At 40.7% G+C, this 16,704-nt stretch overlaps 1 protein-coding gene across 4 annotated transcripts in view; it reads left to right on the top strand.

Moving 5' to 3' along the window:
• Positions 1-15,284, top strand: part of SPHKAP (SPHK1 interactor, AKAP domain containing) — a 72,073-nt gene extending 56,789 nt beyond the window's left edge. For all 4 annotated transcript variants that reach the window (XM_074590084.1, XM_074590085.1, XM_074590086.1 and 1 more), the window contains exons 7-12: positions 12-3,747; positions 7,141-7,320; positions 9,223-9,309; positions 11,288-11,340; positions 11,426-11,610; positions 14,224-15,284. In XM_074590084.1, the coding sequence (XP_074446185.1) occupies positions 12-3,747; positions 7,141-7,320; positions 9,223-9,309; positions 11,288-11,340; positions 11,426-11,610; positions 14,224-14,367 (4,385 nt within the window). In that variant the 3' untranslated portion in view covers positions 14,368-15,284. The remainder of the gene's footprint in view (positions 1-11; positions 3,748-7,140; positions 7,321-9,222; positions 9,310-11,287; positions 11,341-11,425; positions 11,611-14,223) is intronic.
• Positions 15,285-16,704: the final 1,420 nt, after the last annotated feature.

Below are 16,704 nucleotides of genomic sequence, written 5' to 3'. Positions count from 1 at the left end.
TCTTTTAATAGGTCATGAAAAAATAAGCGTTTCTGAAGCATCTTCAGATGTCAAAAAAAATAAAGGAAAGGGATCTGAAAATCTCCACTACAGAAAAGCCAGGTTGCCATTAATTCCTGAAGGGAACTGCGTTAGTAAAGATAATGCAGCTACTAGACTCTCTGAATCTGTGAATGTTGTGTCTGAAGATGGCACCTCACAACCTGAAGATAAGTCAGACCAGGAAATACCATGGCAGAAGGAATTAGCTGGAAAAGCTACTTCATCTTTTAGTACCACCAATTTGACTAGTGAGGTTGGAAATTCCTGCTCAGCACATGTGTTAGAAGATGTATCTTTAACCAAAATGGCTAACGGGGAGCTGAGGCCTCTGCATGACCCAACAGCAAAGCACGACAGTCAGACAGATGGAGAGGACTGCGCAGGTATCGGGAAAATGGATCCTCCCTCTCAAGATGAGCAGGTGACTACAGGTCAATATGCCACAAATTTAGCAGAAACTGTTCTGCAAGATGCGTTCATTAGACTGTCACAGTCTCAACCCACTTTTAGTGAGGAGGCTGCAGTCAGCATCTCCGTAGGAAGCTCCTGTAAGTCAGAAGATGTATCTGTTTCCCGATCGTGGAATGAACTTCCAAAGATCGTCATAGTGCAAAGTCCAGACAGTTCTGAGAATGTATCTGACTGGCCCGGGTCTGCCTTCCCCAACCTGTGCCACTGGACTGAATCAGAAAGTTCTGCTGAAGTTTCAGATTACTTTGAGGAAGAACATTCAAATGGACATGGCCAGAGCGCACTGGAAGTGGCTCTGGCTTGTGCAGCCACTGTTATTGGAACCATTTCCAGTCCCCAGGCTGCAGAAAAATTCAAAAGGGATCAAGAAGCCACAGACTCTAAAAGCGGAGGGGTTGATAATGAAGAGCTACCCACAGTATCTTCACAGCTACTTGATGACTGCGCTGGCACAGAATATTCATTTCCATCTGCGCTGTGTGGCATGACTCAAGTAGCAAGTGCTGTAGCTGTCTGCGGTCTGGGGGAAACGAAGGAAGAGAAGTACCCTGCAACTTCGAGTGGACTTCTGTCTGCTGCTCAGACTTCTGCAGCCATTACTCTTCATTGTAGCATAGCTATAGGAAGTAGCATGGAGAAGCTAAATGACAGCATTGCAGAGGCACTTCTCAAAGAGACATCAATAATTTTGACAAAACCCAACACATACAAAAACGTAGGGCATTTTATGGAATCCATAAATGGAAAAATTATTGAAACAGCAGCAAGGCCACGGATTCCACACACTGATGAAGCAATCAGGGATGAGCTTGCACAAAACTTATCCAACGTTATTCTACGACATTCTATTGAAGAGGTTAGGAAGAAGAAACAGCTACACCCCCGTTCAGAAAACGGCTCAAGCACACAAGATATTTTCATGGAGACTGCAAACAAGTTGCTTTTTAACGTCATATATTTCACTTGCAAGAAGATGAACGACATAAGACAAGTTGAAGAGTGTTCTCCTCTCTTTTCCGAGGTCACAAAAGCAGAGAAAGTAACAAGAGCAGAAGGATGGTCAACACAAGCAATTACACACGGAACTTCACCCAGCTCCCTTGATCACTCTGCTGTTAAGCCATTTGGTACATCCTACAGCACAAGCACTAGCAAAGATCTTGGAAACATCACAAACACTAGTAAAAGTAATATGAAAGATGTAAATAGCAAGGAAGGTGCCACACTGAATTCAGAACCAACAAGTAGGCATAACGCACTTGTTGCGAAAACTTCTCCCAAGAAAAGATACCTGAAAAGAACCACACGAGACTGTTACAAATCCCCAAATCAGAGTAACAATCATCAGAAGAAGAAAGACTACAGATCATTTTCAGACAGAGAAAATACCTTTGCAAACAACGAATGCAGGCATGGTGTTCAAGAGCAGCTGTCTTCCAGTGCCACCATGAATGCAGAAAACCAGGCCAAGCATAAGTGTGATGCCGTGCTAAATAACGACGTTCAGGTTAGCTTGTCTTTATTAGGAAACCATGTCTTGCTTCCTTCTCAGCCTGTGCTACAGGTGAAACATTCAAGGGACAAATACTGTATAACGGATTTTGCAGAAGAATTGGCAGAAACAGTTGTCTCTATGGCAACAGAAATAGCTGCCATTTGTCTTGAAAATTCAAATGGAAAGCAACCATGGTTCTGTGCATGGAAGAGAGGCAATGAGTATCTGGTGACCCAGAGTTTATCATGCAGAACCATGAAAAGGAAGAAGGAAACCCACACTAATGGTTCAGTTGTTCGGAAGCACAGGGCACCTAGACTCAGTGAGATCAAAAGAAAAACAGATGAGCACCCTGAGCTAAAGGAAAGATTGATGAATCGAGTAGTAGATGAATCTATAAACCTTGAGGACACGCCAGATTCAGTCAATATCTTTGCAAATGAAGTGGCTGCCAAAATCATGAACCTCACCGAACTCTCCATGGTTGACAGCCTCTGGCAAGGTCCAAACCACCCCAGGAACAGGCTGCACTGTGACAGATGGAGCCGAGCCAAGGCCTCAAGCTGTGAGAGCATACCGGAGGAGGACTTGGATTCCAAAGCCTCTTTCAATACCCTCGGCCTAATAAACGCCTTTGGTCAGCCTGTAAGCCAGACAAGTTCTGTCTCAAAGCAGTCTAGCTGTGAAAGCATTACAGATGAATTTTCAAGATTTATGGTGAACCAGATGGAAAACGAAGGAAGAGGTTTTGATTTGTTACTTGATTACTATGCAGGAAAAAATGCAAACAACATCTTAACTTCTGCTTTACAACAGGTAGCCAAGAAAAATGGTCATCTTAATGTAAGGCCAAGTTGCCCATCCAAACAGTCCAGTACAGAAAGCATAACAGAAGAATTTTATAGGTATATGTTAAGAGAAATAGAAAAAGAAAATAAAGATAATGCATCTTCCCCTCGGAATTCAAAGGACTGGTGCGGCAGTTTGCTATCACCCACCCTACGATCACCTTTTTGCTTTAGGCAGTCGTCAGTGCCTGACAGCAGATTATCAGGCTCTAGGCTAACAGTTAACGTCCCAGTTAAGGCAAACTCATTAGATGGATTTGCCCACCATCACCAAGATTCCTTAAGTGTACAGCCAGTCAGTACTGTGGCTTCTTCAGGTCTTTGCAAGTCTGACTCATGCCTGTACCAAAGATGCAAGACCGACCAGATAACAGATATGTTGATTCACGAGACGTGGGCAAGTTCTATTGAGTCTCTAATGCGCAAGAACAAGATCATAGCAGGTGAGGCAGAGGCTGAAGAGGCAGACCAGTTTCACAGTGATTCCCCACCACATGTGGAACAATATGCAAACAGACTGGCTGCAAATATCGTTGAAAGTGGTAAAAATTCGATTGTTGTCCAGCAGGATTCCTTTGATTATACAAGCCGAGAACACATGCTGGAAAGCAAACATCCCCAAAGCACAACTCCGATTCAATCAAAACCCAAAAGCGATGGAGTAAATTTGAATGAGAAAAAAGAGCATATGAAGAGCCCTGGATGCCTCCCTGCAGGTCAGCACAGGGAAGTGCCTTTAATTCAGATAGAAACCGATCAACGAGATGAGCCAGATAAAGACACAGAGTCCTTAACTTCATGGGGCCCTTCTGGAAAGGAGCATCAAGGCAAAGAAAAGCCTCCAGAAGCTTTTGATGGGAAACATGCGGTTTCCAGTTCCCTACTAAATAGGTAAGTGACAAAACAGCAAATCAGTGTATTGCTTTGATCCTTGTTTTTACTTCCCAGTAAAAATTATTTTGATAAAGGAAGCAGGTAAGAAGAAAAGTACTTTTAGAGAAATAAACAAGCTAAGTTCTGACTACAGGTTTCTAAAGGCATAAAATCACCCAATCATACATCACAGTGATGATTTCTGGAGCAAACTTACACTGAATATGACAATACGATGGTTCTGACACTCAAATCTAATACTGCACAGACAAGTGAATTTTTCATTTACAGATATTTAAGTTTTCCACAGTCAAGACAGGAAAGATGGACAAAGTTTGATTTAACATTGACTGATACCTCAATTTAAAACAATAAATAAAAATCAGTGTTAGCATACAACAGAAGATAGCAGAATTTGACCTGTAGTTCTCTGCTACGATTGTTCATATAACTAATGCTTTGTGTACTTGGAAACAAGACTAAACTTTTGAGAGCTTGAAGTTCAGCTTTGTATATACAGTCTGGAGCTACAAGGAAAAATTTCTTTATGGAGGAAATAAAATAGTAATTAAAAGCACCTCTCACCTCCTTTGGTTCAAGATTTCTCTGTTGGAATTTAGATAGAGAAAAGAATAACATTTCATGGAGTTTATACCACAGTTTACCACCCTCTCCTTATAGCTGTACTCCTTTTGTTGAGAAATCTGCAACTTGCTTTGTTTAAGGCAAAGCGTAAGCCCTGCAGTACTAGAGTGCAGCACAAACACAGAGGATGCTATGAGGTTAAAAGCAAGGTTCTCTCTCAAGGCGTTGCCTATTTTTAACTATACTTCTTCATCGTGTCTGTTACTTTAATGGTATCTAAACTGCCAATCACTTGGAGCATTGCAGCACCCCATTATCTCAGAGTGATAGAAAGAGCGCAGGTGCTAGTGTTAGAAACCATTTTGTAGCTCATTTATTCTAGGCAGTGCTCTGTTTTGGCTTTTGACAAAGCTCTGCTTGAAGTGAAAAAGCATGTACTTTCCAGTGTATGGTAGTAATTAGGTGGATAATTATCATAGTGTCGCTATTCTTTCATACTGACTCTCCCTTCCTAACCTTCCTCTTCCTTTGAACGCAACCTGCTTTTAATAAGATACATTTAGAAATCTGCCTATTTAGAATCTTGACTGCTTGAAAATGAAGTTATTTTCGTACAGTTTATGAGCCCTTTAATAACAACTTTTCCTCTGCCTTTGACGCAGAGTTCCCAAAGTGGCTATGGGAAATTTAAAGCAATAGGATTAGTAGGGCAGAATTAGTTCCCAGATGCTACACCTACATGAGCATTTTGGTTCAGCGATGCAGCGCAGTTCTGAATCAACTTGTCTCTATTTCCATGCACCGGCTCTGCCTGCAGCATGCAGTGCAGATTTCTTGTAAAGGAATCTCAACCAGAAGCTACGTAAGTGCGCTCGTACCCCAAACTGGGAAGGCAAAGCTTCCAGTGGTTCTTCACGTGGATTTGAACCACTTGTGGCATGGCTGTCTATACCAAGTCCAGGCTGAAGTGAAAACAGAAAACACGAAAATATACATAATGTAGATATAAAAGTATCAGCACCAATTGCTTTGATCCACTGGTCCGCTCCTACCACGTGAAATTACTTGCTAGTGTAGCTACAGGCACACAGGACTCCAGGCAAAATATCAAGCAGACATATAATCAATTAGAAAAAAATAAAATAATAAAGCAAAAAGCCCTGCAGGCCTGAGGAAGAGGTCTTCAGCAAGGAAAGAGAATTTTTTCTTGTACGTAGGCAGTGCAACAGACCCAGTCCTGTCACAGATACACAGAAACCGTTCCAACTGACTGTTCAGAAGTGGGGAACTGTCAGTTCAAAGCATCACTAGTCTGAGATGTAATTGCATAATGAATGAAACAAAACCCAAAGTGCCAAGGACCATCCCACACAAAAATCGCTCATGTTTTGGGCCAAGTATTAGGTGCCACCTGCCCTGTATCAAAAATCTGAATAACACCACTACCCTGCGACCTGACTGCTCAGTGCCTCCATGTTACTATAGATGATGAGTTTTGGACCCGAGGGGTCAGGGATGACAGGCGCAGTTATTTGACATATGTTGACTGCCTGCTGGAGCAGAAACCCCAGGCAAACAACCCCCTTTCTCCCTGTACAGGAGGCTGCCTCTCCCTCTGGCATCCAGCATTCATGCAGCAACTTCTCAGTTGTCCTGAGAGCGAGAGCACAGCAGAGAGAGACATCCAAGATGTCTCAGTATATTCTAAAGTTAATTACTTGGGAGCAGTAGAATTTTGGGGCGGATCTCTTGCTCTAACTGAAGACAGGGCGCCTCAGCCACAGCTGTAGATGAAAGTCTGAAGGCAAGAACTTCTCTAGAGGGATCCCGCAGAGGGTTGCCAGTGTGCATTACACTCTTTTAATCACAAAGTTGCAGACGCAGATCACCCAGTAAATATAACAAAACTATAGTTGGTATCTGCAGTGATATAATTAATTCTTTCTTATCATCCAAAAAGAGGGGGGGGTGTGGATTATTATACACTTTTCTGCCTGCATATCAAAAGTCCCACAGAAGTCTCACAAAGTCCAGTTTGGCTCTGAAAAGTTACCATAAATATAGTGGGGTTTATATATACGTGTCATATAAATATGTGTGTTTGTGACATATGTCAAGCGTGCAGAATTATAAAGCATTTGTCGCTTAACCTGTATTTTCTAAACTCAGTCTGGGCTCCATATTCAGTCTGGTTTATGACTACCTGCTGCACACCCACCTAGAAAAAGAATACTTTGTCCTTCCTCAACCTAAGCAGCAAAGATCCTAAGAAACACAGAAGGCTAAGAGTCATTAGTGATTCACAACCCACAATGCTTTCCTGCTTTTACTTCTAGACCCCTTTTGGATCTACAGTGCTAACAGAGTGGAAAACCCTGGCAAGAAACTGATTCACCCATTAGTAGGACAGGGATTTAGTGCCAATGTAGACTTCCAAGAAATGCTGTCATTCTGTATTAATATATACCATATATTTTAACCACAGATTGACTGAAGTGCATGAAGCAATAGGCCTACGCAGTAAGCAGTTCTTTTTGTACATGTAAAATCTTTTTGTGTAAGTTAAACCTTTTCTATGCATATTTCAGTATAAGGCTTACTTTGTTTTGTGTTTGTTTATGGCAGTCGTAAGATCCTTTTTTAAGAGCATCTCAGACCATACATTCAACTGGACTTTGTGTATAAATTATAAGCTTGTCCAATCTCTTGCATCTGTATAATTTGCAGCTTGGTTGACTTTAATAAGCAGCGTTGCCTGAAGATTGGTGGTACCAGTTTGTTTGCCTATATTATGATATCAATGTGCCTTCCTTATCACCCTACCAGCAACAGTCCTCAGAGCAAACCAGATGCTGAAATCATAGGCGAGACAAAAACAGCTGAAGAATTTCCAAACCATCTCAGCAGCAGTGAAGAAAGCACTGGCAGCTGGTCCCAGCTAGCTAATGATGAGGACAATCCTGACGACACAAGTAGCTACTTGCAACTCAGCGAGCGATCCCTGAGGTACCCATATTTTCTGTTCTCAGTATACAATATGGTCTAATCAACCAAGCCAATGATTTGACTACCATGCATGAGATCTGAGGGTCAACAGCTCAAGATTTATTCAAAACACTGTAAAGAAAGTGCTTAATGACAAGTTCATCTCTTAATTTTTTTAAAAAAAGGAAACAATAGCCACATTCTTGTTCTCAGACAGGTCTTTTTATTATTGGTGAGCAGCTAGATTCAGACAAATAAAGAAAATTCCTGGCACCACTCAAATGCCTTACTCCTACAGTGAAAGGGACAGCAGACAAGCTAATTACTATGGTCTTTCCTTTGTTTTATTTGCTACTATTTGCATAATGTTTATTTTGGCATCTCCTTAGCTGAGATTGATGAGACTGCTATTCCCACCAGGTATTTGTGCATTGAGAGCAGAAATAGAGCTCTGATCTGCTTAGACTGGCGCGGGGGACCAGATCAACAGAGGATGACAGAGTTCCCCCTCAGTAGGCACAAATTCCAGAGCTCCCGTTGCAGTGTGCCACTTTTTGTTCTTATTCGAGTCAGGACATGTGTTTAAAGATGTTATCTAGTCCTTAGAGTTTATATAAAGTGATGTTAGTTTGACTTTAGCCCTTTCCCGAATTCAAATTGAGCAAGGTTTTTTCTTCACATGCTCTTAGACTAGGTTTTAAAATATTGTCAAGTAATTACATCTTTCTCTTGGGTATTAAGATGACAAGGAGGGAAGACAGTACAGCAATGAAGCAGGGAAGCGAAAGAGACTCTGCCAGAAAGCACTGCTAGCTGGCTGAAAAAATACTGAACAAAACTTGCCTGTCAATGTGGGTGAACATTCATCCCATTATTATGGTATCAACCTTTAACGAAATCCTTGGTCTGAGAGAGCTAATGTGTTGTGCCTTTTGGCTCTGCGTTGAAACAGAAATTGCTACAGCGAGTCTGAACGCATGCTGTACTGACACTGGCTCAGGAAAACCTGGTGGGGAAAGGAACTGTCTAGTCAATCCTTCTAACGTAAGGAAAAATACTATTAGTTGCTTTTCTAGTAAAAATTAAGTCTCAAGTTGACTCACCACGCAGATCTTCTTTGTGCTAATTGACTCGCAGACAGCAAATTCACAACCTATTCATCAGACTATTACAGTACCTGCATAAACATTCACTTTCAAATTTATAATGATGTTAATAAAGTGAACTGGTACTATTTTTCCCAAATATTTTCAGATGTAATAATTAATTCTTGTGAAGAAGCCAAAGAGAACACTTCTACATATTACTGGTCCCAATGAGCACTGCCTTTAATTAAAATCACAGTCTTTCAGAGTAGTCAGAAACATAAGGGGCCATCACTGTACCTGTGGGTTCCAGCATATCCCCGATAGTATTTGGGGTATGATGTAAAACACCGAAACTGCTGTCAGTAATGTGCATGGAGTCACCCAGCAGGTAAGTAGTGTGATGGGCAACCAAGTGCCTTGCTGTAACCCACCACGTTCAGAGGTATCTGAATCTCTGCAGGTTTTTTCCAAGACATTTCTATACCCGATAATGCTTCTTTTCAAGGACTCGTGCTGACTTGTTTTTTGTTTGAGGCCGAATGTTCATTACATAAGCCATTCACAAATAGATGGTCCACTTTTTTTTTCCTCCAATTTACAGCATCACTTGATACATGCTCCAGCTACAACTATTTTAATAAAAGCCTCATTATTTTGAGCAGATTAGTGTGCTTCATTTTGGGAACCACTTGCTGAGCACAATTGATTTTGTGGAACTCTGCCTTACAGGGGGCAGCCTCTTCACTTTGCTTTGTACATAAATAAATTTTAAAAAGATGTATGGAGACATGTTCAGTGCAGCTTGGCACTAATATTTAAACTTTTGCTTTGTCAGCAATGGCAACAGCAGTACAACTAGCAGTCTTGGCATTATGGACCTGGAAATTTATCAGGAGAACGTGCCATCTTCTCCTATGATTAAGTAAGTAGTCACTGAAGTGAGACTTGGTGTCTAGTCTAATTTTAACTGCAAATCATTTACACCATATAAAATGTGCCAAGCCCTGCTTTGCACCTGCTGCTGAGCCTGCCGATAGTTTCAGGAAAAAGCACATGCAGGTGTCTGCACAGACTGACAGCACTAGACAGTGAAAGACTATAGGAAAGCCCGCCCGGGTGGATCTCTCGAGAGAATTTGGATCCACCAACCACTCTGCCTAAAAGACAGGTTTCTGCAGTATCAGTTTCCCATTGTGTGAACTTTCTTCTCCAAATAACTTCAAATATTATCAAAACTCTATTGCAATAGCAAGTAAGGTCAAGCAAATGAAGATATATTAAAGTCAAAGGAAAAAAATATGACAGCATTCTTTCCAAGAACAATAATAATTTGGCCCAAAGTACATCTAACCTAGTGTTTCTGAGCATGTTTCTACAGAGCATGCAGTAAAATTATCAAGAGATGTACAATTACCTGCCCAAAGATTCTGGTACCCTGAAACCTGGTATAAGCTGCCAGCTGGTGAATGTCACGATGCAGCCAGGGCATGGCCACTGCGGAAGTGCACGGACTGTACATCACGCATTGAGCATGGGAACTCTGGGGAGTCGCTGACATCAGAAAATCTTCACAGCTCATTACCAGACTATACTACAGCTTTCCTGCTTTCAAGAGGCTCTCTTTTTGTAAGAAATCTGGGCATTCGTATTTCTGTAAAGGTACATGCATTCTCTCTCAGCTGCTGATTCAGAGACTAACCTTGTTGAAACATTCCCGTCTTCTCAGTAGGCAGTGATACCTCCTACACATGTTCTTAAAGATGACCCCTCTCCCTTATATTTCCGACGGATAAATTTCTGTCTCCCCTTGTTACCTTTCAGGGGTTATACTCAGGTGTTAGCCAATAGGCGTGAGAAGTTTGTACTTTCACAAATTAAAGTCGAGGCACCGAATACATCTGCTGTTCAAAGAGAAAATCTGGTGGGAAGTTACTAAGCACCTATGATTCTAAGTCATGACACACCATACGTTGCATGCTGCCATTTTATTCTTTCCTCTCACATCTTGCAGTAATGCCTACACAAGTATATATAATCTTGATTCTTTGAAGCCTTGGGGGAGATTCTGAAATCCTGTGAATGAGCGTGGTAAGAGTAGCATCTTCCCACGCTAGAAACAAAATCTTACACTTGCAGCGTTCCCCCTGGTTGAGGGCAGGATGGGACGGCCTGAAGGGTGTACTGTGAGTGCCACCCCTCCAGGAGCGATGAAAAGAATGTAATAGCTGTGACATCAATAGTGAATTTACAGTCTCCTGCCACACGTACACGAGCACGGATATTGTGTTCAGAAACAGAAGCTGAAGCAGTGACCACACGCCAGCAGTTTGTTCCCTGTAGTTTAACAAGAGGGTACATAAGAAATTAAGATCTTTGGAAATTTTTGCAAGGTGTAAACAGAATTCGTTTACCCAAACAGCTAATATATTTAAAACCAGCAGTAGTTGAAGTCATTGATAGCTATGATTGTATTTAGCTACGAAAGATAAAACTAGAAAGCAAGACTAGAAAGGATTCAGCTAGGGAGCACAGTGCTGCAAAATGCAGACGTTGGAAGTTCAGTATTTCCCCCCAGGTTATGAGACTTGCTGGGTCTTACCATAACATCATTTGCTTGTCATCGTGTAAAGATACACAGATCCTGATGAAATGTAATACACAGTGCAACCAGTACAAGTACTTCATCTTATTACGGGAATAATGCTGCAATTCCGATAGCTTTTCCTGATTTACAGATTAAACGAATGAAATATATTCCACATTTTATTATTTCATCCTATGTAACTTTTTTCTGCAGTTTTCTAGGTGTTACATTGAGGGAGAAGTTTATCCATCATGAAGCAATGTTGTAGACTATTGCTAAATATCACTAACAAGTTTTGTTGTTGTTTGTTTCTAAGTGAATTAGTAGAAGAAAAGGTTTTCCTTAAAGAACAGACAGAAAATACAGAGGGTAAGTTGAACCATATCAATTAAAGCATACAGTTTGAAGTTAACAGAAGTAATTGCACAGTAACTGCTGGGATTATTTTTTCCAGAAAGTACTACTGGGCTTTCGGTGGGAACAGCCAATTGTCAAAAGGACCTACTGGTGATAAACTTTGATCTGGAACCAGAGTGCCCCGATGCAGAGCTGCGAGCCACCCTGCAGTGGATAGCCGCTTCTGAACTTGGAATTCCGACCATCTATTTTAAGAAATCTCAGGAAAACAGAATTGAAAAGGTAGCATTTACAGAAATAGGCATACTATTAATTCACTTTAATTACAGTAGCAGTTAGGATTTATTGAAGTTACTGAACTTAAAAGCAGATGCAACAAACTGTTCATTACAGCAAGATGGCAATGCTACTGTTTATTGCAGAAAGGGAGGAGAGGATTAAACGTGTCAGAATATCAGGTATGTGAAATATTTAGTAGACTGTCCATGGCACAAGAAACACTATCACCATGAGACCACCTCCAAAGCCTCTGTAACATGCTTTGATGAATCTGTTCACTTTTTCATATCAGTGGTGCGCTGTGTCAATGCCCAAAGCAGAATTAATAGAGAGTCCTTTATATGGCTGCATTTGAAGGGTTGCAGGTAACTTACATGGATTTTAAGCTTAAAAAAATAAAAATAAAAGTCACTTTCCCATCAACATCACACATACAAAGTCCTGCTACTCAGCAACAGTAAGAGCTGAGGATGATGCAAGACATAAATTGGACTTAAGATTTCCAGCTTTGAAATTCCTTAGTCCTTAGGCAGGTTCGGCCTTGCCTGCAACGCTGATCAGGGCAGCCTCAGGCAGCTCCGAACTTGTGCCTGGCTTTCACAAATTGCTACAGCTAGGGCTACAGCAGGGTACCACGAGGGCCTGACAGATCCTCCTACATTTATGCGAGCTCTACCATGGCCAAATGCACTGGCTTTATAGTCACTTTGTGCTGGCAGAAAGAGATTGCTCCTCCTCAAGGAATGGGCCCGCTGCTCAAATGTACAGAAGAGACGAACTGCAAAACAAAGATAACCTGGATTAGCTCAGGTTCAGCTTCTGCACCAGAGCTGATCAAAAGTTTGGAGGATAGGCAGGATGGACCTACCTGTGTAGGCATGCCCTTAGATTATTACTACCCTGAGAAACAGTTTTAGCCGCAGCAGTGACCAACCAGTGTTTCCAGCGGAGCCGCACTTGCAATCACACAAATGTTACTTGGAAAATTAGACTGATTGATTGAAATATTTTGAATCATTGTAAAGAAGTTACGAAGCACCTCCCCAGGCTTAGCAATAAAAAAGTTCTGTGTGTGCCAGTACTCTTCTGCCCCTGCTCAGGTATAGCTCAGCTCCGCCAACCACCACCATGAAAGCCGGAGTCTCTTTCCAGAGAGAGGCAGAGACAGACTACCAGAAGCGAGAAACATTCCGAGGTATCAGTCCAAGCCAGAGCACCAAGAGCAACACTGAAGTCCAAAACGGCCGCAAGAAGTGCAGACTCTTTCTATTCCTGAATGATTAGTCAGCGCTCCATGGGAGACACCACCAAATGCCACCTACAACATTTCAGGACTAACCAAAACAGCCCCTTTTCCAAGAGCAGCAAGAACGGCTCAAACCTCAGGGCTTATAAAAAGTGCCACAATATTCAAATCAATTAATGAAAAAAGTGTTACAAATCAGTATTTTGGTCTTTTAAAATAATGTCTATGGGAAGATCATTTTGAGTAGCAGAGATATTGTTTGATTTTCTTGAGTACATGCATTTGGGAATCATAAACATAATTTAAAATGCATTCAGCAGCAACAGTCCAAATTGCATCTAATTAAAGAAACAGCTGTCAGCTTTACCCATGTGCTTTGGCAAACAGTTAATTCAATTGCAAAAATACACTAGAGAATAATGAAGCACATCCTGCCTACAACAGTGCTCTTGGAAATCGCGTGCCTATTAAATATCATTAAAATACATATTAAAAGTTTAGGCTTCAGTATGTAAATAGCAAACAGCTACACTAGCTAGAGACACACAATATTTTCTTGTGTGGTTTAAAACTGGAAATGTAGAAGGAGCAAGCTAATTAGATATTGATTGTGAAATTCAAAGGAATGAAAAGCTTTGATTTTCATTTATGTGCTTCAGAAAAAAACAGGACCAGATGTATGACACTGTGAAGCCCATTATTAAGTACAAAGTGGACAAAATTCAGGATTTTTTTACAGCTGCTTAGGAACATATATTTAACCTCTGGTTTATCTAGAAGTTAAAAAAAAAAAAATAATCAAATATAGATCATCTCTGTGATTCAGCCACAAGTGTGGCAAATGTCTTCATGTGACAGAAGTTTACCCAGAATTCCCCTCTCACCAGTACTATGTGAATACTTCAAATACTGTGGGATGTATGTGTGGAAATACAGAAAGTTAAATGTAAGTCAAAATATAGCTAATGGTAATGAAGGAAGATTGTTTTTTTTCTTTAAAATGGATAGTCACGCTTCCATTATTTTGACAGCGAGCTGTCGATAACAAAGGAAATTGTGATCTTTATCAAGCTCGCTTTCACTGTTCTTACTTTCATTGTAATAAATAAGAAATAATTTATGAGAGCAGCTAATTTAGAAAGTGGGATGAGATCCGACCAGTCTTTGGGGAGCTGCGGAACTTCAGAAATGAAGTTTTATAAATAGAAAGAACCTTGATGTTGCTGTGCGGTGAATTGTGTCCACACCCTCCTACAGCAGCGCTTTTACAAAGGGTGGTCTTACAGCAGTTTGCGGGTATTTCTTTAACAAAACGTTAGCAAAATGTAAACTAAATCCTAAGCGTGCTTTGTTTTGTTTTTTTTATTTAGTTTTTAGATGTTGTGGAATTAGTTCAACGGAAATCCTGGAAAGTGGGGGATATCTTTCACGCCGTGGTGCAGTACTGCAAGCTCAGTGAGGAAGGCCGAGAGGTGACGCCCAGCCTGTTTGACTGGCTCCTCGAATTGGGTTAAGAAAGTTCACCCGCGCAGCGTTTTTGTTTTATTCCCGTTTAAATAAGCAGTGGTTTGTGTAACGCTCTGACTTCCAAACATCACTGAATAAAACGAGCAAAGATATACAAACTCTACAGAAACAGCACACGTCTGTTCCGCAACTGAACCTGGAGCAAAGTGAAACCACGGTGTATTGTATCGTTCTGTATCATGAGGGACTCATGACATATTGTGCCGTAGGATGTACTGTACTAGGAGGGAATGGATTTTTAGCCTACACAGTAAAGGCTTTTTAGACTACACAGAAAAGGCTTAAGTATCTAATATGTTCCATTTTAATCAATTTGATTAAATCAATCAGCTAAAATGGGATAGTACACTAACATTCAGTTGTAAAACACCAATGTTTGTACACTTTAGCTATTAGCACCAGAGTGTGTTCCAGGACGCCTAGAAACATCCATGTCCCTCGATAAATAATTTTTTTTTTCTTTTTTAAATGACCATAGTCTGCTAAGGGGTAAAACCTTTTGGACACTTAACAACTTTGCAGTTAGACAACACAATAAAAAGCTGCTAAAAAACACAGTTTAGTTTCTTTCCATGTGATTATTTCTCTTCCATAGCTGTTCCCCATTCCCGTCTTCTTCTCAAGGAAACAAAATCTAGACTCTCAGTTATTAACCTTAAAAAAACTCATTCCTTTTCAGTGGGAGGCAGCGCAGTTCCGCACAGCTCGGCCCGGTCTGTCCCCGCACGTCAGGGCAGCAGGTTCCCGAGCCCCGTCCCACCGCAGACCTGCCGCCAGCCACCTCACCTCTGTGCCTCAGTGTCCCCGCCTGGTAAGAGGGAGTGACGATGGTACGTTTGTTACCTAAAGCGCTTCTGTTTGAAGCGCTGTGTAACATGCTACATATCAGTTAAAAGCGGTGGGGAAAAAAAAGAAAAACCAAACTATTTTAATCAAATAAATTGTTAATAAGGTGAAGAAATGCACACCTGAAAAGAGCACCGTCTCATTATAAAAATCTTAACATTAATTTTTGTAACTTACAAGAAAGCAAAATGATTGTTAAAATTTCAGCAGACATACTTGTTCATTTTGGATATAAATGTGTGGACCGTATGTGATAGTTCACATCCCTATAACATTTATATTACTGTTTGCTAAGATATACTATGGTATCGTCTTGGTGAGATGATCTGTCAGTATCACGCGCTTAATGAGACATTCTCTTGACTCTGCCAAAGAGATTGGTTTTGAATTGAAAGGTAACTATAACTTATCACACCACAGCCCTTCTGGGATTTGTTTCTTTGAAAATATTTATCTTTCATCTCTCCCTACCCCAAATAGCATATAGAAAACCTGCCTGCTTTTCCCAATAAAATATTTAAGAGATGTTTTATTTTCCATATAATAGTATATGCTTCTGTAATATTTCTTGGGGAAAAAAAAAAAACCTATCCTTTTGCACTAAATATTTTTGAAAATTTTGAAGTAGTTTTAAATAATTTATGAAAAAGAGCCATATTCTCAATTTTATCTTTAAAACCATTCCTGAACTTGCATGATTGCATCACTCATTTGTTACAAAATACATACTGTTAGTGAATCGAAATCAAACGTGGAACATTAAACAACATGAGGAATTCTAGATCTGCTCTGCAGTGTGAACAAAACAGCAAAGGTCGCTTTGCTGTCAAGGTCAAGGTCACTTTATTGCATCCACTGAAGGTAACTGTGCGGTGCCGCATCCCGCTCCTAAGAATTGCTGAACACCCGTAACTCCCACCCACACGAGCGGCAACTCCGAATGCTCAGCGTTTCTGAGGCTGAAAGTTAATAAAAAGCACCAAGTGTTATAGACTCAAAGTGCTTTGTTTGAGTTAATAAACCGGAAAGTGTATTTATTTTTAAACCAAGTACAGTTAGTTGTCAGTATACAATTTTTTGCTGTGATAGAATAAATGTTTACTTATCCTACAAAGCACAAATATCATGACAGAGTTGTAACAGTGTGATGCAGTTTCTCTGTACAGTAGTTCTTAATGTTGCAATTTATTCAGAAATAAATTTATGTTATGATGTGTGTCCTCTTTGCCTTCTTAAGAAGTTCATGAATGTGCTGTGGTTTTTTCTGACCTATTAAAGAATATTTGCCTGCCATCCCTGTAGCTTCTCAAAGCTCTGCTTCCAAATGAAAAGCCTTCCCCGTGGGCCTGACCAAAACAAGTCAGAGCAAGCTCCAGGTCCTACCTCAGGACCAAAGCTCCAGCTTTACTCGGGTTCCACAATTCATTCCAGTGATGCAAGGCTAATCATAACATTCTTAGTAGCACAGTAAAATAAAG

Source organism: Larus michahellis, chromosome 6 (genome assembly GCF_964199755.1).
Source record: "Larus michahellis chromosome 6, bLarMic1.1, whole genome shotgun sequence".
Taxonomy (NCBI): Eukaryota; Metazoa; Chordata; class Aves; order Charadriiformes; family Laridae; genus Larus; species Larus michahellis.
The sequence above is the reverse complement of the archived record's forward strand: the minus strand, read 5'-3'. Positions and strand labels throughout refer to the sequence as shown.